Source organism: Lissotriton helveticus, chromosome 12 (assembly GCF_964261635.1).
Source record: "Lissotriton helveticus chromosome 12, aLisHel1.1, whole genome shotgun sequence".
NCBI lineage: Eukaryota > Metazoa > Chordata > Amphibia > Caudata > Salamandridae > Lissotriton > Lissotriton helveticus.
The window spans coordinates 804,092,372-804,114,692 of record NC_136073.1 but is presented as its reverse complement, the minus strand read 5'-3'; the positions used below and the strand labels follow the sequence as shown (position 1 = coordinate 804,114,692).

The 22,321-nt window shown below is 47.5% G+C and overlaps 1 protein-coding gene across 1 annotated transcript in view; it reads left to right on the top strand.

Moving 5' to 3' along the window:
* LOC144797746 (cortexin-3-like) overlaps positions 1–21,945 on the top strand; it is a 93,503-nt gene extending 71,558 nt beyond the window's left edge. Inside the window, exon 2 of the mRNA XM_078668490.1 lies at positions 19,272–21,945. Coding sequence (XP_078524616.1) covers positions 19,315–19,548 — 234 coding nt within the window. The 5' untranslated portion in view covers positions 19,272–19,314 and the 3' untranslated portion in view covers positions 19,549–21,945. The remainder of the gene's footprint in view (positions 1–19,271) is intronic.
* The last annotated feature ends 376 nt before the right edge of the window (positions 21,946–22,321 follow it).

Below are 22,321 nucleotides of genomic sequence, written 5' to 3'. Positions count from 1 at the left end.
CAGCAGCACCTGCATGTGAGGGGTCAGATCCACAAGAATAAAGGGCATTAATAAACAGTGCAGTTCAGCAGCACCTGCATGTGAGGGGCAGCTCCACAAGAATAAAGGCCATTAATAGACAATGCAGTTCAGCGGCACCTGCATGTGAGGGGCAGCTCCCCAAGAATAAAGGGCATTAATAAACAATGCAGTTCAGCAGCACCTGCATGTGAAGGGTCAGCCCCGCAAGGATAAAGGGCATTCCATATACAATGCAGTTCAGAATCACCTGCATGTGAGGGGCAGCTCCACAAGAATAAAGGCCATTAATAAACAGTGCAGTTCAGCAGCACCTGCATGTGAAGGGTCAGCCCCGCAAGGATAAAGGGCATTCATATACAAAGCATTTCACCAGCACCTGCATGTGAGGGGTCAGATCCACAAGAATAAAGGGCATTAATAAACAGTGCAGTTCAGCAGCACCTGCATGTAAGGGGCAGCTCCACAAGAACAAAGGGCATTAATAAACAGTGCAGTTCAGCAGCACCTGCATGTAAGGGGCAGCTCCACAAGAATAAAGGGCATTAATAAACAGTGCAGTTCACCAGCACCTGCATGTGAGGGGCAGCTCCACAAGAATAAAGGCCATTAATAAACAATGCAGTTCAGCAGCACCTGCATGTTAAGGGTCAGCCCCGCAAGGATAAAGGGCATTCCATATACAGTGCAGTTCACCTGCATGTGAGGGGTCAGCTCCACAAGGATAAAGGGCATTCCATATAAAATGCAGTTCAGCAGCACCGGCATGTGAGGGGTTAGCTCCACAAGGATAAAGGGCATTCCATATACAGTGCAGTTCACCTGCATGTGAGGGGTCAGCTCCACAAGGATAAAGGGCATTCCATATAAAAAGCAGTTCAGCAGCACCTGCATGTGAGGGGTTAGCTCCACAAAGATAAAGGGCATTCCATATAAAATGCAGTTCAGCAGCACCTGCATGTGAGGGGCAGCTCCACAAGAATAAAGGGCATTAATAAACAGTGCAGGTCAGCAGCACCTGCATGTGAGGGGCAGCTCCACAAGAATACAGGGCATTAATAAACAGTGCAGTTCAGCAGCACCTGCATGTGAGGGGCAGCTCCACAAGAATAAAGGGCATTAATAAACAGTGCAGTTCAGCAGCACCTGCATGTGAGGGGCAGCTCCACAAGGATAAAGGGCATTCCATATACAATGCAGTTCAGAATCACCTGCATGTGAGGGGCAGCTCCACAAGAATAAAGGCCATTAATAAACAGTGCAGTTCAGCAGCACCTGCAAGTGAAGGGTCAGCCCCGCAAGGATAAAGGGCATTCATATACAAAGCATTTCACCAGCACCTGCATGTGAGGGGTCAGATCCACAAGAATAAAGGGCATTAATAAACAGTGCAGTTCAGCAGCACCTGCATGTAAGGGGCAGCTCCACAAGAATAAAGGGCATTAATAAACAGTGCAGTTCACCAGCACCTGCATGTGAGGGGCAGCTCCACAAGAATAAAGGCCATTAATAAACAATGCAGTTCAGCGGCACCTGCATGTGAGGGGCAGCTCCCCAAGAATAAAGGGCATTAATAAACAATGCAGTTCAGCAGCACCTGCATGTGAAGGGTCAGCCCCGCAAGGATAAAGGGCATTCCATATACAGTGCAGTTCACCTGCATGTGAGGGGTCAGCTCCACAAGGATAAAGGGCATTCCATATAAAATGCAGTTCAGCAGCACCGGCATGTGAGGGGTTAGCTCCACAAGGATAAAGGGCATTCCATATACAGTGCAGTTCACCTGCATGTGAGGGGTCAGCTCCACAAGGATAAAGGGCATTCCATATAAAAAGCAGTTCAGCAGCACCTGCATGTGAGGGGTTAGCTCCACAAAGATAAAGGGCATTCCATATAAAATGCAGTTCAGCAGCACCTGCATGTGAGGGGCAGCTCCACAAGAATAAAGGGCATTAATAAACAGTGCAGGTCAGCAGCACCTGCATGTGAGGGGCAGCTCCACAAGAATACAGGGCATTAATAAACAGTGCAGTTCAGCAGCACCTGCATGTGAGGGGCAGCTCCACGAGAATAAAGGGCATTAATAAACAGTGCAGTTCAGCAGCACCTGCATGTGAGGGGCAGCTCCACAAGAATAAAGGGCATTCCATATACAATGCAGTTCAGAATCACCTGCATGTGAGGGGCAGCTCCACAAGAATAAAGGGCATTAATAAACAGCGCAGTTCAGCAGCACCTGCATATGAGGGGCAGCTCCACAAGAATAAAGGGCATTCCGTATACAATGCAGTTCAGCAGCACCTGCATGCATAGGCTAGCTCTGCAAAGATAGACAGGATTCAATATACAAAGCAGTCGTCAACACCTGCATGTGAGGGTTACTAAATTGCAGTTCCCAATTACTGGACGTGGGAGGCACGCGCTACGGGGTTAAAGAGCATTTGATATACAACGCAGGTCACCAGCACCTGCATATGAATGGCAGGCTGTGCAGAGATAAAGGGTATTTGATCTACAGTGCAGGTAAACACCTGCATGTGAGGAGCAGGCTTTGCATGGTTAAAGAGCACCTGATACACAAAGCTTTTCCCAAACACCAGCACACAATGAAAGAGATCAGCAGGCATGTCTGACTGCCAGGGCATGGTGGGTGTAAGGCTTTCCTCATGGATTCTAGCACAACAAACGCTCATCATGCATGGCATCGCCAATACACTTTGTTTCTATTTTTGCGACACGTGTTGGCTGTCATCTCAGTGTATGAGCCTCGCGCCTGCTCATGTGCTGTGCATGAGCCGACAAGTAAAGTCAGGGGCACTAGAGAGAATGGAATGACTCTCATGTCACACAGTGGAAAGCAATAGGAATGCCATCATACACGTCAGAGAGGAAACGTGTGCCTATCGCAATGTGTCACATGCTGCATGTACAATATGTGTAATCTGTGCCCATCAAGAGGCTACAGACCAGATTCTTGACAGGGTGGGCCTATGCTAAAGATGATCTCCTTGGGTTTAAATTGAGTCCATCAATAGCCCAATCTTGCTCCCCACTCCCCCCGAAAGAATCCTGGGCTCAATACACTAACATTGGCGCAGACACTGCGCATACAGAACTATTCCATGCCCATTTTCATGGTCACAGTGAGATGGGAGTTCCCAATACCCTGGCTCCAAAATGTATTTGCCAGTCATAAAGTTCTGGGTGACTTTGGAACGCATTCTTGTTGCACGGTATTGACCCTGAATATCAACTGCGGAATATTAAGAGACGCTAATATCGCAGACAGAATATTGAGAGACAAAATTTCAAAAGGTGACATTTTCTATACCTTACTCCACATACATGGACCTTGACAATACAAATATCTTCAAGGTACACAGATGTGGAGTTAAAAAAAGTAAATCTAGCCCTCTTCCCTTGAGTTGCGCCACGGCGGACCGGAAGGCAGCCTCCATTGCAAGGTGCGCTGTGGTTGAGTCCCAGTAAGTCCCAGTAAGGACCAAAGCCTATGCTGCTGCTGGAAGAGGATGAGGGTCAGAGATCCGCGACGTCCAGGTGGTGACTTGATCTGGAGAGGTGCGGCTGGTGACTGACTAACTTTATCGCCCAGAACGTCCCCGGAGACTGGGCCTAGCCAACCGAAAAAGGGAAACAGACGTCATACCGGAGCGAGGGGAGGACGATGGAGGCCAGCACCAGAGAAGCAGAAGAAGGGCAGCCACACTGGTCGCACCCTTGAGGTTAGGCTGCAGCAAGGTGAGTTTTCAGCCGAAGGGCCGCACTGAAGCCTGCATTACCAGAAGTGAGAGACCGAGCATTGGTGAAAATAGAGTGCACCTGGTTGGTGCCAGAAGACGGAGGCAGGACCACAGCGCGGTGAGTGGATGTGCTGCCGCTGGCCCGTAAGAGACACGGGGCGGAGCCGGCCCCACTGGACCAGAGCAGGGCCTCCTGGAGTGGACGCCTGGTGTGGCCTCCCATAATTAGCTTCCAGGGCCTGCCTCAAGCAATCATCTGGCAGCACGGAGGAGACAACAGGTTGGTGCGTGTGGGAGGACACGCCCTCATAGCTTGGCACGGCCTGAAGGGGGAAGAAAGAACAGAAATGGCCAAAGATCCTTGACCCTTCAAACAGGAGAAGCTTGATAAATTCAGGAAGGTCATAACTCCCCCGTTCAAACTCACAGATGGAGCGCTGGCCATGCCCTTCAATGCAGAACTCTTTCAAGCTATCTGTGCCTCTCGAGAGGCCCTCGAGGGACGCATCAGGGAGGTATGCTCCGAGGTCACACTGCTCCGCCAGGATCTGCGTAATGTTGTGGAACGAATTACAAATATCTGAAATAGAATCTCAGATCTGGAAGACACATCGCAGACCCTGCGCAAAGAGGTTACCGACTTACAGGGACCACTGAAGGAGGTGGCCTGGAGGGTAGATGATGTGGAAAACCTTGTGAGACAGAACAACCTGTGCTTTAAGGCTTCCAAGAAGCAGCAGAAGGCATAGACATGTGTCACTTCTTGAGACAGTGGCTGAAGACCTCCCTGCCAGAGGGTCACTTCTCTACCTGCTTTGTGATGATAGAAAGAGCTCATCGCCCACGGACGATGAGACCGCCGGTGGATGCTTCACCAAGGCCTGTAATTGCCTGCTTCTTAAATTATCATGATCGCGACATGATCCTCCATGATGCACGGAGGCTGGGAGACGTCTATTATGAGTACTCCAAAATCATGATATTTCCTGACTACTCCAGGGAGGTGCAGAAACAACGATGTACCTTTGATTCAGTCAAGGCGAAGCTACAGACTCTCCATATACAATATATGCTTCTATTCCCAGCAAAACGCAAGGTGCTCTACATGGAAAACCCTCTCTTCTTTCAAACCAGAGGAGGGATGGACCTGGATAGAGGAGAGGCCTTAATCATAAGCCCCAAAAATGCCTGAAGTAAGCCACCGCAGCAGAGTGGAGAGAGAAACATCTGGATGACCCCTCAGCGTGGAAAACGTCAGAGTCGACATGCCCCATATGAGGCTGCGGAAGACACCCCTGCCTACTGCGAGTAGACTATCTCAATTGGGTCACTCCATGAAAACCGAGGACGGAAGACGACACACAATGACCACAAAAACGACTTGAACACACCGGAGATCTCCTCGGATTTGGATGACGGCCACCCAATATTGGCAGCAATTCACAACATGGAGGGGCCCTCGCTGGGATCCCCCTACACCAGACAAGAGTTGCAGCGCATATGGGTTGCTGCTCGCTGACTGGAAACACAGGCCCAGCGGATGCTGCATGAGACTGAATAGCGTTCACCTCTCACCCCTTTCCTTTTTAGGTCTCGGCCTGCGAAAGACTGCGCACATGCGCAGTCGAGCTGGCGGGACTTAATGAGATAGAGGATTGTTCACTAGCGAGGTTAAGCCCTGCCCCTCTTCTCCATTGGCTGGCGTCCTAAACGGTGGCCAGACACTGGAGAAGAGGTCCTAGTGACGTTCTTCTTTCTCTCTAAGCCCCGTCCTTTTCAGACTGGGTTATTTGACTTCCTGCTGGCAAACGGTTTCTTATCTTCTTTATGGGTCCAGATGGCCCCATAAAGAAATAAGTTACCTTTTACACCACCAGTAAGTCAGGCCAAGCCAGTCTGAAAAGGACGGCTCTAAAAGCGGAAAGTTGACATCATCCCGAGCGCTTGTTAATTTTCTTTAAGAGTTCCTGTTCCTCTTTTATGCTTTTGGCAGTGCCACTAGATGTACGGTACAATGCACTACATTTATGACTAAAGAAGTTATCAAAGGTGCATGTGAAAATAAACATAACAGTATTGGGACGAACCACGCGTTGAAAAACTATTTTTTAAGCGTGTGTCTTGACCTTCAGAAAACTTGTGTCGACAAGAGGAGCAGAGGTTTTACCTCGCCCTAAACCTGTCAGTGGATGAAAAGTAGCCTGTGGGGCGGTAACCTAACACAGAGAGCGATGCTGCGGGTGGATTTAATACCTTTTCTAGGTTCGGGGATACTGCAAGGGAGGCAGAGAAGGACACCTATACTGCTTTATACTCCGCGATTCGTTTTTGTAAAAATACGAATGTAACAGATTAAAAAAAAACTTTAATGAGGGATGAGCCCAGCTAGGCTCTATGCCCCGAATGTGGATGAATCTGGAGTGATTTGTAAATGGAGCAGCCTGTCACCAGGGGCAGTGAGGGGCGAGGAAGGGACTCTCCCAGGACCCCAGTGGGAGAGGTGCCAAACCCCTTTGAGCACATGACTCTAGACACCGCCAACCCACCAGAGTCTAGCAAGTGAAAAGCAGAGCCCAAACCTCCGACAAAGTATTAAAGTGCACCTAGGAACTGGGGTGCACCGCCGTGCACACCCCGCCCTGCTGGGTCACACACACCTGGCTCAGCTCCGCCGTCTGCTTCCATGTCCGCTCGTTTCTCACTCTCTCGACTGTGCGAAGGCAACAGGGACAATTCCGCCTCTCTCTAGCTCTGCCCTTGCCTTGGTGGGGGACACGCCTTGTGCCCGCCTTCTGCTCCGCCCCATCATGGCTACAGCTGAGCCTGCTAGTGGGGCGAGATCATGGTCCTCAGCTGGGAGTAAGCCCCTATCAGTGATGAATCTATGGTCATTGTGTACACGGAAATGTGTAAAAAAAAAAATAATAATAATTGTGTACAAGGAAAAGTCCCCAAAAAACGCTGGAAAAAAACTGTTCTTCCTCCTGCGTAGCAAATCAGGGGTTCCACCTGGCCATGTCCAATTTATAGCTACCAAGTTTTCAATTACATTATGTATTTCAATACCTGGAATGTGTTTATGTGTGACATTTTACTTCCTAAGGTTTCACTCTTTGAATGACATCTTATCGTGGCTGGAATAAAGCATTTAGATACAGGTGATGATGGCACATGCACACATCAGAACAACATGCGGTTCCTTCCCTTTTATTATCTCCCGTGAGCCACGCCTGGCCCACGGACGAGGTGCTACACCAGTATCCAATTACATCACCGGACAACAGGACTGCTGACCTGTTACATCCCTTCCCAAGTTAGTCCTTGAAGATTGTCTTAATCAGTTAGTGCACAAAGTCCTGACGCCGGGAGATTGGCTGAGGGTTCGATCTGAAACTGTGTGGGTCTGATGGCGGTTCTTCTGACTCCTCGGGGCATGCGCCCTCCTCCTGTTCTCTGCCTGGATGGTGGTCAGAGTTCCATGCAAACTCAGGAGGGGACTCCGAGATAGGTCCGATGGGGTTAACGAAATTCCTTGAACCAGGAGATATTCCGGGAGACTTCCTACGTCCCTCGTTGGGCCATTACCATAGTGCCTCTTTTGGCCACGACTGTCCAGGTCCCTGGTTCACGGGTGGTTTTGAACTTCCCACCTGGGTGTCGATTCTTGATAAGCACCGTCACACTGGGTTGGAGCGGTCATTGTACAGCCTGGCGGTGCGTGCTAGCTCGGTCATTTCTTAGTTTCCTCCTTTCTTGTGTGCCTCGGGAGTCATGAGGTGGAGGTTTCCAACCCAGACACGCAGGAAGTAGGTCTCTCCGGGCTCCATTGAACATCATCGCCCAAGGGGACTGTAACGTTGTGCAGTGGGGAGTGCTCCTGTACTCCCGGAGAAACAGATGTAGGCTCTGGTTCAGGTCGGCTTGTTTGACGAGGGCGATGCACAGTGTTTTGTTCAGCGTGCGCATGAACCGTTCAACATCGCCGTTTATCTGGGGCCACTGCGGGGTGATTCAGTGGTGGTGGATTCCTTGCTGAGTAAGAAACTCCACAAACTCCTCTCCATGAAATGGGGGCCCATTGTCACTCTTGATCTCGGCTGGGAGGCCAAATGTTGCAAATACTTTCTTCAGGATGGGTGCCACATGTACGAACGCGGTCGACGGAATAACCTCCACAATCGGGTACTTGGAATAGGCATGTACTAGGAAGCTCCCAAAGTCTATACTCCGCTTCAACCACGGATTGGTGCAGGGTTCTTCCGTCAATACTGGAGCTGGGCGCTCCGGCACGCTGGTTAGCTCACAGGCCGGGCACTTACGCACCAGCTCTTCTACCATTACCTCCAGTTCCGGGAACCACACCTTCTCCAGCATCCGGGACTTCATCTTGGTGGTGCCTTGATGTCCACCATGTGTGAGCTGGGTGGCCTGTTGCCGAAGTGTCTAGGGAACCACTAGGTGGGAACCCCTCAGGAGGATACCTTATTCCGTGGCAGTTTGTTCCTTTCTCTCCACATCTTGGTTAGTTCATCCTTATTCTCTAAGGACCAGTCGTTTGACTGTCAGAGAAACTCTCTCCATGACCCACTTTGTAAAGCTCGTTGGGTCCTGGTATACACTGGGTCAAGCTCAGCTGCCTTCTGGATGTCATCTAAAGTCATGGCTTGAGGGCACACCGCTCTCGAAACCATTCTGATGTGGTGCTTCTAAACACCTAATATTGCTATATTTTACTCCTAAACCGACAGTCACAATTGCAGTTGAAAGTGGGTTGATTCAAATAGTGCAGGAGGTGCAGTGACACAGGGACCAAAAGTTGTCATAACTCCACCAAACACACAATATTGCTAGATTTGACAACTAAACAGGCAGTTACAAGTGCAGTTATCTTACAGGCAACGTTTATTTGAATGGTGCACCAGGTGCCGTGGCACTGAGCCCAAAAGTTGTCAGAACTCCTGTAAACACCTAATATTGCTATATTTTACAACTAAACAGGCAGTCATAAGTGCATTTAGTTTGCAAGCACTAGGGTGATGATTTCAATAGTGCAGCAGGTGCAGTAGCACCAGGACCAAAAGCTCTAGGCAACCCACCAAACACCTAATATTGCTATATTTTACTACTAAACAGGCAGTCGTTAGTGCAGTTACCTTGCAGGGAACAGGGTCATGATTTGAATAGTGCAGTGGCGCCAGTCCCAAAAGTTGTCATAACTCCTCTAAACACCTAATAATGCTTTCTTTTACTTCTACACAGGCAGACAACATTGCAGTTATCTTGCAGTTAAAATGGGCTTGATTTGATTGGTGCAGCAGGTGCAGTAGCACTGGGGCCAAAAGCTCTAGGTATCCCACTAAATGCAGAATATTGCTATATTTTACTACTAAACAGGCACTCACAAGTGTAGTTATGTAGCAGGCACTAGATCCATGATTTCAATGGTGCTGCAGGTGCAGTGGCACTGGAGCCAAAAGTAGTCAGAACTCCTCTAAACACTAAATATTGCTATATTTAACTACTAAATAAGCAGTCACAAGTGCAGTTACCTCACAGGCCCTATGGTCATGATGTCAATGGTGCATCAGCTGCAGTGACACCGGGGCTCAACGCTCAAGGAACCCCTCTAAACACCAAATATTGCAACATTTTACTACTAAACAGGCAGTCACAAGTGCAGCTACCTTACTGGCAATAGGGTCATGATTTGAATGGTGCAGCAGGTGCAGTGGCACCAGGGTCAAAAGTAGTCATTACTCCTCTAAACACCACATTTTGCTATATTTGACTATTAAACAGGCAGTTATCTTGCAGGCACTGGGGGCATGATTTGAGTGGTGCAGCAGGTGCAATGGCACTGGGTGTAAAAGATGTCAGAACTCCTTCAACACATAATATTGCTATTACATCAATTAATTCTACTATTGCCCTCTTTTTTTAATGTTGCTATTATTTTCCGACACTGTACCACTAGTAAAAGCACAATATATTGCTTCTTTGTACATACAGAAGACATAACACTTTAACAGACCTTCTGTAATTTATATTTAGGGCTTACACTCTTCAGTTTTTACTGATTTTTACAGATAAACACAGACAGAAAACCATTTTTTCCTGTCTGTATTTATTTTTAAACACAGAAAAATACAGAAAATAGGTCTAATTTGTATTTTTTTTCTACTGTCAATCATGAGTACCTGGTCAGTAGGTGTACAGATTGCGAGGTAGGGGAGATGAAAAAAGACAATAGGTTTCCTAATTAATTGCAGCTCTACTGTTATTTATGCTATTTAACATGCAAGTGTTTTCAGATAATGCTATTGCACTGTATACTGCTAAAACCATTTGGAGAGTCAAATGCGAATATATATTTATCGGTCAAATAAATGTGGAAAAATACCCATTGCAGCTTAATTTGTACAGAAAACACAAAATAACAAGCATTTACAATGAAACGGTCTCACCTTTGCAAAAGTTAGAGCTATTGGCATTGTAAATGACAATGCCATTTATTTATCTGTTTTCAAAACCAACACAAATAAAAATGTTGTCATTTACAATGCCAATAGCTCTAACTTTTGCAAAGGCGAGACCGTTGCATTGTAAATGCTTGTTTTTTATTCCTTTCAAAGAGTACTCACTAAGTGCACAGCTTGTCCATACTCTTTCATCCTTTTCCTTCCATGCCGTCTTTTCTGCTTCTCCCCCTTCCCCTCCTTTTACTTCCTTCACTCTTTCCCTTTCTTTATTCCCTTCATATCTTTCCTCGCATTGCTGGCCCTCGCATGTGAGTTTCATTTGAGAGTTGATCAATCCTATGATCATAGTTGGGCTATAGTTTTAGTAGGGTGGGTGAATAGGTCATGAGAGGGTGGGCTACAGATCCCTCTATTTATTTTATTTATTTATGGGTTTTGTATAGCGCCTGAATCACCCCCGAAGAGGTATCTATGCACTTTGAATGGAGCTGCTATGCCAGCTGACGAAATTTTAAAACAAGGTGGTCTTAAGTTGTTTCCTGAAGCGTGAATTGTCAAGGCATTGTCTCAGGTGTATGGGAAGCTGGTTCCAATACAGGGGAGCGAGGTAGTCTAGTCTCATTTTCCTAACCCTGGGAACTAAGAGAAGAGATTTGCTTCCTGACCTGAGGGTCCTAGAGGGAGCATAAGGCTTAAGTTTCCTAGAAATGTAGAGAGGGCCTTTGTTATGCAGGTCTTTATTGACAATACAGCAGACTTTGAATTACACACGCTTGCGGATAGGGAGCCAGTGGAGAAAGGGAAGGGGTTTTGAATGGAGCATTCGTGAGGAGTCGCGCAGCGGTGTTCTGGACCACCTGCAACCTGCTGAGGGATGACTCATTCGCAAAGACCAGGAGAGCATTACAGTAGTCGAGACTGCTCATAACCATGGTCTGAATGAGAGTTTTACGGGTATGATCTGGCAAAAGGGGGAAGCCTCATTGAAGCAAGCCCAACACATAAAAGCAGGTGCCCGCAGTGTGGGTAGCGCGCTCCTTTAATGTTAAGGCACAATCAAGGCGAATGCCCACGTTTTTAACTAGGTCTTTAGGGCCAGGAGGGGTGCCGAGGGCTGCCGGACACCAATCCGGGGACCACAGAAGAGTTGCATCCCCAAAAAGCATAATCTCTATCTTTCTTGCGTTGAGTTGGAGAAAATTGTTTTTCATCCAAAGGGCAAAGGCAGTCATTCCCTCTGCAAAGGTGTACCTAGCCAATGAGGAAGATGTGTTAAAGGAGAAGAGAAGCTGGGTGTCAGCAGCATAAGAAGTGGGCAGGAAGCCGCAGGCCCTGAGGAGGTTGTCCAAGGGGACAATGTTGATGTAAAATAATGTAGGGCTCAAACATGAGCCCTGAGGGACACCCTTGGTCAGTTCCAATGGTGGTTCGACCTGCACCACAGTTGTCCAGTTGATGCAAGGGGAGGTGGGCGGTGTTGAAGGGTGGGGGGAGGTGGGGATGCGGTTATTGTTTTTCTGTTGGGGACAAAGGGACCAAGTGTAGACGCATGGCAGACACGTTAGCAACATATGGACACAGACATACTCGAGATGGAAACTGGATTACAAACTCAGTTGAGACACACAAATGGGAGAGCCGGGAGACCAGGATGACTCTTCCTATTCTGTTCTGACATGGAACGTTAATGGGCTGGGGAGCAAAATCAAACGAGGGCTGGTGGCCGCCTACCTCAGGAGATTGAAAGCAGATGTGGTGTTCCTTCAGGAAACACACTTGAGGGGTACTAACTGATCCTTCTGGGTAGGGAAGCCTATGTTATACTGGCACATACAGGTTTTACCTCAGGTGCCCAGGGGGTAGCCATACTGACTAGTAGAACACCACCTTTTCGCATAGAAAAAACATGGCTAGACCTGAATTGAACATAGGCTGCAGTGTAGGGTCAATGGGGACGTAGAAATATCATCTTTATCACAGTATATGCCCACCTAGACTCCAAAAATGCACTATTGACAAGGTGGCGGGTATACTCCTGGAACAAACACATCTCTACATGTTGTAGGAGACTATCTCAACAATGTTCTTGACCCTTCTCTGGACCGCTCCAGCTCAGTCAAGGTAGCTGCGAAGGAGACACCCCTGGCTTTCTTTGCAGAGAACTTTAGGATTGGTTGACCTCTGGCATCACACACGTCCGGGAGCGAGGGATTATTCTTATTGCTCGGGTACTCAAAGTTTTTTCCAGACTGGATTATATACTTGCTCCTGCTAGAGCGGCCCACTCAGTGAGAAATGAAAAAAAGAACAATTGATGGACAGAACGCAGAACAATGTCATACTTTCACCTCAGTACAGAGATCTGGGCCTAAATCCATCGCTTTTTTGCTCACCATGCCATTCCAGTTTGGACCCTGCCATATGCAAATCAGTCTTGACCCTGCGCCCAATGGGAACAGTCCAGCCTGAGCGGCCAGGTCCTTCCTGGACTGGAAACAAGCATGCTAGGACCGGTTTCGGGCTTCCAGCTCTCATCAGCCAGGATAGCTTGACTCCAGTGGCATGGAGAGCATGGGACCCACGTCTGGGCATACCCATTCGTGGTGACAAATGCAAAAAGAACACTTGATGGACAGAATGCAGAACAATGTCATAATTCAATCAATCAATCAGGGTTATATATAGCGTGCTACTCACCCGAGAGGTTCTCAATCTGCGGGGGGCAGCTCCAGATCAATTAAAGAGCCAGGGTTTGAGGTCCTTCCTGAGCGTGTGCAGGGTCAGGGAGCGTCTGATGTTCACAGGTAGCTCATTCCAGGTCTTGGCTGCGATGTGGGAGAAGGCTCTTCCGCCTGTTCTGTCTCTGCGGATGCGGGGGACCTCTGCCATGGTGAGGACGGAGGATCGGAGGTTCCTCTTGGGCGCGTGGAAAGATAATCTTTCGTTGAGGTATTTGGGTCCAATGTTGTTGAGTAATTTGTAGGCGTGGGTGAGGAGTATGTAGGTGACCCTCTTCTCGACGGGAAGCCAGTGGAGGTCTCATAGGTGTTGGGTCATGTGTTCGTGACGTGGTGACTCAAGCATGAGTCTGACTGCAGAGTTCTGAATGTTTTGGAGTTTGTGTAGAAGGTTCTGTTGATACCAGCTTATTGGGCGTTGCCGTAGTCCAGTCTGCTGGTTATGAGTGCGTGGGTCACGGTTTCATCTGGAGTCAGGGGGATCCATTTGAAAATCTGGCCGAGGGTGCGTAGGCAGTTGAAACTGGTGGATGTGATGGCGTTGATCTGGCGGTACATTGAGAGGGAGGAGTAGAGGATGATGCTGAAGTTTTGTGCGTGGTCTGTGAGGGTGGGTGGGCTCCAGAGGGCGGCGGGCCACCATGTATTGGTTCAGGCAGAGGTGCAGGGTCCGAGGATGGGGACCTCGGTCTTCTCAGAGATGAACTTCAAACAGCTGTCTCTCATCCAGGTTGTCATGTTCTTCATTCCTTCCTGGAAACAGAGTCTGGTGTCTTCGCGCTTCTTCGTGAGTGAGAGGATGAGCTGGGTGTCGTCGGTGTAGGATACAATTCTGAGCCCATGCTGTCTGACGAAGGTGGCGCGGGTGGCAAGGTAGATGTTGAAGAGAGTGGGGCTGAGCAATGATCCTTGGGGTACTCCGCAGATGATATTGGTGGGTCCGGAGAGGAAGGGAGGGAGTCTGATCCTCTGGGTTCGGCCGGAGAGGAAGGAGTGTATATATTTGAGGGCGGTTCCTTGTCTGGCTGCGAGTGTGCGATGTGAAACAGTGTTGAAGGCTGCAGAGTGGTCCAGATGGATGAGGGCCGCGGTGTGTCCCTGGTCAAGTAGAATGCCGATGTCGTCAGTTGCGTCGAGGAGGACGGTCTCGGTGCTGTCGTTGCTGCGGAATCCAAACTGGGAGGCATCCAGGATGGAGTTCTCTTCGATGAAGGTGGTCAGTTGGGTGTTTACGAGTCTCTCGGTGACTTTGGCAGCGAAAGGGAGAGAAATAAAGGCCGGAAGTTTTTCAGGTCCGTTGGGTCGGCCATTGGTTTCTTGAGGAGGGGTTTAATCTCCATACACAATAAGGAGTTGGGGGAATCTCCCCATACCTGAAGGGGTTGAGAGGATTCGCAGTTGGAGTATGTCCTCCCTAGGCAGAATTTAAATCACAGAAAATACTCCAATCGACCAGCTCGTGGTCAATGGTGCTGGTTATCCAACTATACCCAAAAAATGGGGGGGGGGGGAAGAAGGAAGGGAAGTCTCTAATGAAAGGTTGCACCTAACCATGAATATGATCTTAAAACGGGTCTGTAGGAGTATTATGGTCCATTGTGGCACAAGCCGAGGACCAGTACCTATCAGGTATAAGAAGCAGGGCGAGATCTTTAATTGAAGACCACCCACAGTATTCTACCAGACCTGTCTGATACAACCAGCCTCCCCAAGATGGATGACCAGATAGCCCAGTCAGAAGGTATTTGCTTGAACCACCTGACTTTTTTGCACTATTGTTTTTAAACTTGGAGGTGCTTGACTCCAGAATAAAGTAATAATTGCATGCACCATCCAATTTTACACTTATATATTCTTTTCACACTCATTTTTTGTGCACTGCTCAAAGTTACGATTAAATCTCATTTTCCAGACATCCACCCATCACTCTGTATCCCCAATATACATCTATGGAGATAGAGTGGTGGTGATACTACTGTGGAGTAGACCAAATGATGTACTGGGTGCCTAAAATCGCGTAACTGATGGACATTTTTCACAGTGGTTAACTGTCCAGTCTGTCTTCTATCGTTCTTGTAGTAGCAGACACATAGCCAGCACTATTTAGCATGTCTCGAGCTCACTTTTTAGACCCACAGTTATTTGTTGTTCTTTAATACTTGTGTGGGGAGTATAACTGTGCTCTGGTCTTTAAATATTTCCCTTGAACCCCAAAAAAACTGTTTGTTGTTTGTGGAATCTCCCCATACCTGAAGGGGTTGAGAGGATTCGCAGTTGGAGTATGTCCTCCCTAGGCAGAATTTAAATCACAGAAAATACTCCAATCGACCAGCTCGTGGTCAATGGTGCTGGTTATCCAACTATACCCAAAAAATGGGGGGGGGGGGGGGGGGGGGGAGAAGGAAGGGAAGTCTCTAATGAAAGGTTGCACCTAACTCAACCATGAATATGATCTTAAAACGGGTCTGTAGGAGTATTATGGTCCATTGTGGCACAAGCCGAGGACCAGTACCTATCAGGTATAAGAAGCAGGGCGAGATCTTTAATTGAAGACCACCCACAGTATTCTACCAGACCTGTCTGATACAACCAGCCTCCCCAAGATGGATGGAGGGTCACAGATAAGTGATCTGTTGTATACACACGAGGAGCAGCTACTCTGCCCTCGCTTCATTGATAGGACAGGGACTCCCCTTCCTTATAATTCCCAGAGGGGGTTCCCATTGCACTGAAGAAAGTCCAGGACCTACACGGCCTCCCCCAACTGAAACATGTCGGCACTAGTCTTAGAACCAGAATACTCCTACAGACACGTTTTTAAGATCTTTTTATAACCCAGACAGATCCAAGAAAAAGGGGAAACCAGGGATCTGCCTGAGGTTTTTTAATCTTTAATCCCCCTGGTCTTCATTTATCAAAAGAGCTCCCAACACTGTGGTCAAGCCCACCTCGACGTTTAGGAGTCGGGGTGATCCGATGATGAAGCAAGACACCACTAGGGTGTGTGAGCGTAATTAAACAGAGTGTTTTCCTCCCTCATATTCATGGTTGAGTTAGGCGCAACCTTTCATTAGAGAGGTCCCTTCCCTTCCTTCTCCCCCCCCTCTCCCATTTTTTGGTTGACTGGGAAGATGTCGGACCTGAAGGAGGCGTGATGGTCCGTCCTAGTTCGGGCAGGGGTCCCGGTGGTCTGTAGACGTAGGGTGGGCCCCGTAGGGTGGTCTTGGGGCTGGTCTCGATCTGGAAGTGGAGGTGTTCAGTGTTGGAGTGGGGGTCACTCGTGCTGGATGTGGAGAGTCGGAGGGGGGTCTTGTGTGCGATGGCGAGTCCTCCTCCTGGGCGCTGGCCCGTCCTTTCTCTGGATCTTGTAGCCTTCGGGGATGGCAATGGTGATGTCGGGCTGGAGGTGGCGTTGGTCCAAGTTTCTGTGAAGAAAGTGACGTTGGATGACAGGATGTCAATCAAGTCCCAGATTTCTACGGCGTGTCGGTGGAGGGAGCGCACGTTGAGGAGAATGTAAGTTAGGGTTTTGGCGGTGCGTGCAGCATGCGGGCCTTCGGCGGTAGGGGTGGTTTTGTAGACGGTGAAGGATCTGCAGCAGAGTATGCGCGAGAACTGTCAATGGGTGGTGATGGGCGAGGATATTTCTCAGTTGGTGTGTCTTCCAGGGTTGAGTGCTTGTAGTGCTGCGGAGTCGTATCGGCACAGTGGCCGCCATTATGTAGGGGAGGGGGGAGGGACGTGCATCTGGGAGCGGGGTGGTCGGGGGAGGGGTCACGGGACATTGCTGCGATGGGAACGTGGGGCAAACTGGGGGAAAACGCAGGGAAAAGTGAAAAAAAGAAACCAAAGAACTGTGGCACAATACAAGAAATTAACTAACAGTAAGGCACAATATAAAGCAATAAAAAGGCACAGAGCGTGGGGCAAATGGGGGGGAAACGCAGTGAAAAAAGAAACTAAACAACAGTTAGGCACAATACAAGAAATCAACCAACAGTGAGGCACAATATAAAGCAATTAAGAGGCACAGTGCGAAAAAATGAAAAAAGACCAGATCAGGGTAGTCTTGAATCCTGCAAAGGTGGGGCTGCTAGGCGACGCAGAGCACAGCGGGGCTGCAGGGGAGAGTCGGTGGTCTCACCCCAGTACAAAGATCTGGGCCTAAATCCATTGTTGTTTTGCTATCACAATGCCATTCCAGTTTGGACCCAGCCATATGCAAATCAGTCTTGACCCTGCGCCCAAAGTGAACAGTCCAGCCCGAACAGCCAGGCCACGTCCTCCCTGGACTGGAAACAAGCATCCTAGGACCGGTTTCTGGCTTTCAGCCCTCATCAGCCAGGATACCTTGACTCCAGTGGCATGGAGAGCACAGGACCCAAGTCTGGGCATACTCATTCAACTCGGGGTGACAAATGCAAAAAGATCAATTTATTTATTTATTTATTTAAAACATTTATATAGCGCAGCTATCACCTTACAGGTATCCTGGCGCTGAGATAACTCCTAAGAAAGATGCACTGGGAGACAACAGTTGAATAATCAGCAGTTAACATTTTGGAAACAGCCAAGTTTTGACCAGTTTCCTAAAAGGGAGAAGTTCACTTGTTTGACGGACATCCAAAGGCAAGCTATTGCAAAGTTTAGCTGCTGCAACCCTGAAAGATCTTCCTCCTGTCCTGACTTTTTTAAATCTCGGTACATTGACAAGACAGGCCGTTGTAGATCGGAGGGCTCTGGTTGGAATGTACCAGTCAAACATAGATTGCAGGGGGCCGGGCCCGACTCCATGCAAAGCTTTAAAAACAAGACAGAGGGATTTAAAAGCAACTCGCTGTTTCATAGGGAGCCAATGAAGCTCGGCCATTGCCGCAGTGGCCGAGGATCTCCTAGGCCAGCCCAGAATGCCAAACAATGTCCTACAGTCACCTGCTCCTTTGCATATGACCCCTATAGCCTTATGGGGTGAAGCCAGAGCCTATGGGGTAAAAAATAATTTTTTATGTTTTTATTAACGTTGTCGTCCCATTGCAGTTCCAGTGCACCAATTTCTATTCAAATAACCCTATAAATCAGTGCAGGATTTCAGATATGAAATTAAATACTAAATGGCTCAGAATCATGAATACCATAAAATGCCATTAACACACAAGCTCTTTAGTGAACCCAAGTCCTCATACACACATGGTTCATACTGTCCCGAACACTGTGTGGATGGCCAAACGTATGTGCGCAGTCATCCAGACACAAGTGGGCACGCCTGTGCTGCAAATAAACCTTTGCCTAGTGAACTGCTTTTCATAGCTGACCTTTTGTGGGCAGTCAAGCACACATGTGAGAAGAACTACCTGCTGCACAGTGTTCACCCCCTATACACACCTTTTCATGCAGAGGCCAGTCTCTTCAGACACTCGAGACCCTTCAGGAGGCAGCACCTACTACGTACAACCTTCGCCCTGTAACAAAGGTTTTACAGATAGCAAATCTCTTGTGGGTAATCATCGAGACACGTCAGCAATTCTTCGGCAATGTCAACAGTGATGTCATTGAACACATCATGATTGATCTGCTATGTGAGGTCCTAAGCAGAGCATGGTGGGGGCACACGTTATAGTTAGCTCAGTAAACTAGAACTGTGAATTTCAGTGTTTTTTGTAACCTTACTGTAACCTAATTTTTCCATTGAATGTATATATATATATATATATATATATATATATATATATATATATAAATTGCATTAATATAGCGCTTACTACCCATGACGAGGCGTCCAATCGCTTTTTCGGAGAGTAGCATGCTACTCAGGAACCCTTAAAGGAATAGTGGTGAATTGGTATAGTGAAAATAAGAAAGTAATTGGAGTGGTGGATATGTTAGTCAGTTATTTGGATTGAGAAGGATAGTGAAGGGGTAGAAGAGGTAAAAAGGTTTGCATTTATATAGCGCTTGCTACCCCTGATGAGGTGTTGCAGTGCTTTTTCGGCAATGGTGATTTTAGTTGTCTATAGGTATATGTTGTACATAAATATTTTCCTTTACACTATTCAGCTAAGCTATCAGCGTAACAAGGTTCTATTTAGTTGTTAATTTTTAGACAGATTACAAGTATCCACCACCCACATACTTGCATAAGCCGCTCCCCTGCTCTGGGGCCACACCCTCAAATGATTATTGTTTTAGGACACTTTCTGGTCCCTTTGCTTCTCATTCTACTGAAAGCCTTGGTCTCCATTTTATTTTGCATTACTAATGACACTTTGCATTTCCAGGGGCACGCGCGTCCATCTGGGAGACACACCCCAAGTAGCTGCCATGACGGGAGACCGCCTCAGCACCACTTTGTCAACGCCGGGGGCGGTGCTGCACGTCACTTCCTTGACCCTGGAGCAGAAAGCGGCCTTCGTTTTCGTCTTCTTTCTCTTCATCTTCTTAGTGCTCTTGATCGTCCGCTGCTTCCGGATTCTGCTGGACCCGTATCGCAGCATGCCCTCCTCTACCTGGACAGACTACATGGAGAAGGACACTCTGGACTACCGCCTGGGCTGAGCCCAGCAAATTGCTATGGCACCAATGCGAAGGAGAGCCCCTCTGAGACATTGAGGTGTGGGGGCTCTTACCTAATCTAATACAAAACAAAAAATATCATCACTTTGATGCCGCACAGAATGCCGCTGAATGGACGTTTAATGTTAGACCAGAGCAGAAGAGGTTAAATCAGTTCAGTGAGATAATATCTCTGCACATAGCAGGGCTTGCACAAAACATTCCTATTGGCCTAAAGGAAAAGTGGAAATCAGCACTTGCCATTTTTTGGTGTTTACCAATCAGGCAAGGGACACAAGGCCTTCAACCAATGAAACTTCAGCTAATAGAAGAAATTCACATGTGAGCCTAGAGTAAACGTTAGCTTGCAGTAGGGCCTCAGGCTACCCGTGAAAATTGACCAGTTACATTCCAGCAGAGGTTTATTCAACATAGATCTAGGAAGGCCTGATCCGTGCCAGATTTTCATTGAATTAAATTTAAGCACAGTGACTATAAATGGAATTTAACTACAAAGTAGTTATCCTTAACATACGGCGTGGACCTGAGCTTCTTTCACCTATGTCGGAGACACCCTGCCCTAGCACACTATTAGCTTTACCCTCCATTATATGGTTGTATTTACCCATCGGCATACTGCAAATGGGTGCATTTGCCAACAAGGGCCCTCGTTTCCAAGCCTAACATACTGACCGCAAAGAGTTGCCTACAAGCAGTAGGCCACATTACATGTCAGTTGTTCTCCAGAGTACATGCTCACGCCAGGGCTGCCTTACCTCAGTGTTGTATTTGTATGTGGTAGGTAATGAGAATCCAAAGGCGCAGATTGTATATGCTTCGGTCTTCTCCGAACACTGTGGTTAGGAGTTTCTGTCAAGCGGACATTTGAAAGCTTAGCACCACAACAAAACATTGGTAACAAACTGGGGGCAGACCGCTACAGAGAAATAAGTGCCTGGTGCATTCACATTGCAAGTTGCATGGGCATAGGGGACTCATATGGGGACTGGAGTGGCATGGCGCGGTCACACAGGGCCAGACGGGCATGGAAGTCACGTTAGCAGACGTCCTGGTGAATTTTGGGAGAATGGGTGTGGACCTGGTATTCACGCAGACACTGGTGTAAATGCCTAAGAGATAAAATGGCAGCTCTAAGTACAAAGCTTGGCTTCTTCGCACCAAGGATAACTGTGCTGTCTTGTGTGATGTGATGTTTACAAGCAACTCAATGTTTACAAGAGCACATATTACTGTATGCTGTGTGAAGAACATGGTTACATGCAGCTGCCGTTGCCTTGTCTATCACAAATAGCTGTGGTCTCATGTCATGGGGTGATCCATTATTTACTACAGGAACGCACGTCTCGGACTCACACAAGAGGAAGCGTCACACTTGGGAATGCCCGATTCACAAGAGAGTGTCCAAATATAGACTCGAGGTTGTCACTGAGTTAATGAGGAGCATTAGTCATTTACGCATCATAAGAATGGCCACTTTTGCTTTCAACAGATGCAGTTTGCTATTGGTAGAGTTTCTTATTTGCTAAAAGTTTGGGGGGCGAGGTCGCATTCATGCACAAAAAGGAGACCAGGTTTGCTAAGCACAGATGGAGAACTTGATTAACACACAGGTTGGAGGGTCTCATTCATTCAATTGATTAACTACCAAATTGTAGGGTTTCCCAGAATTCACACATCAAAGAGGTGCCATGGCTCAGTCACAAAAGGAAGCAGCCTAGATTCATTCACCTTACGAAGGGTGAGACAATCATGTTGTTTTCTCACTTAACTCATTCTGAAGGAAGCGGTCCAGATATCACTCATTTATTAAATTTGCAAAGAGTGTTGGTCGACATCATCTGACCAAAGGCACAGCCGCAGTCCATCCTCATCCTGGAGTTATTAGAGAAAAATAGCTGACTATGAGAGGCAACCAAAAGAACAATGTTTAAAAACAAAATCCTCTGCACAGCAAAGTAGTACAGATTTGTGTCATTTTATTTATTTCGTAAGGGCTACAAAGGTAGCACAAAGCAGCAGAAATGAACGCGACATAGAAAGGGAAACCGATCCCCTTTCTTAAGGGACAATGAGAAAGCACAGAACCTCAACATTTGCATTCCCTTTCCTCAGACACAAAATGCAGATGACCAGTTTCCTCTCAGTTCCACCAGGTCTTGTTGCAGTAAGAAATGGTCAGAAACCTTTTTCACAGTCACACCTTTTTCCGCCGCAAATACACACACTTTCAAACCCCTCAGCCAATGGTGCTAAACAATATGGAAAATTGATTCCAGTTTATTCCTATAACCCTCTGCACACCAAATCCACATATTCAATTCAAAATGAAGTTGATGCTTGAATGGAGAAAGCAGCATAAAATGAGGGTTATTTTTACAAGGTTATGTATGTCTTTTACTTATCTACACTTACCGTATCATGACTGAAGAACTGCAAGCCATGGATCTACTAAAGAGGAAAAAAAATGTATGTACCTCAAACATCTACAAACTCCCCCCCCCCCCCCCAACCAACTTTTTGGTTTTATCATGAATAATAGTGGGCATTAATAATACCAATGACCTTTCACATGTTCTCAGTCATGATAGAGCAAGTAGGGAAAAACAGAAAACTGGCTAGATTGTAGTAAGAAGTTATACCCCACAATCAGCTGAACACACCACCTACCCTATAGCAACCATATACGTTTCGCCCTATGTGGCAAATTATGCAGATCAACAGCAAAAGTCAACATGTACCACAAAGCTTCAGTGTA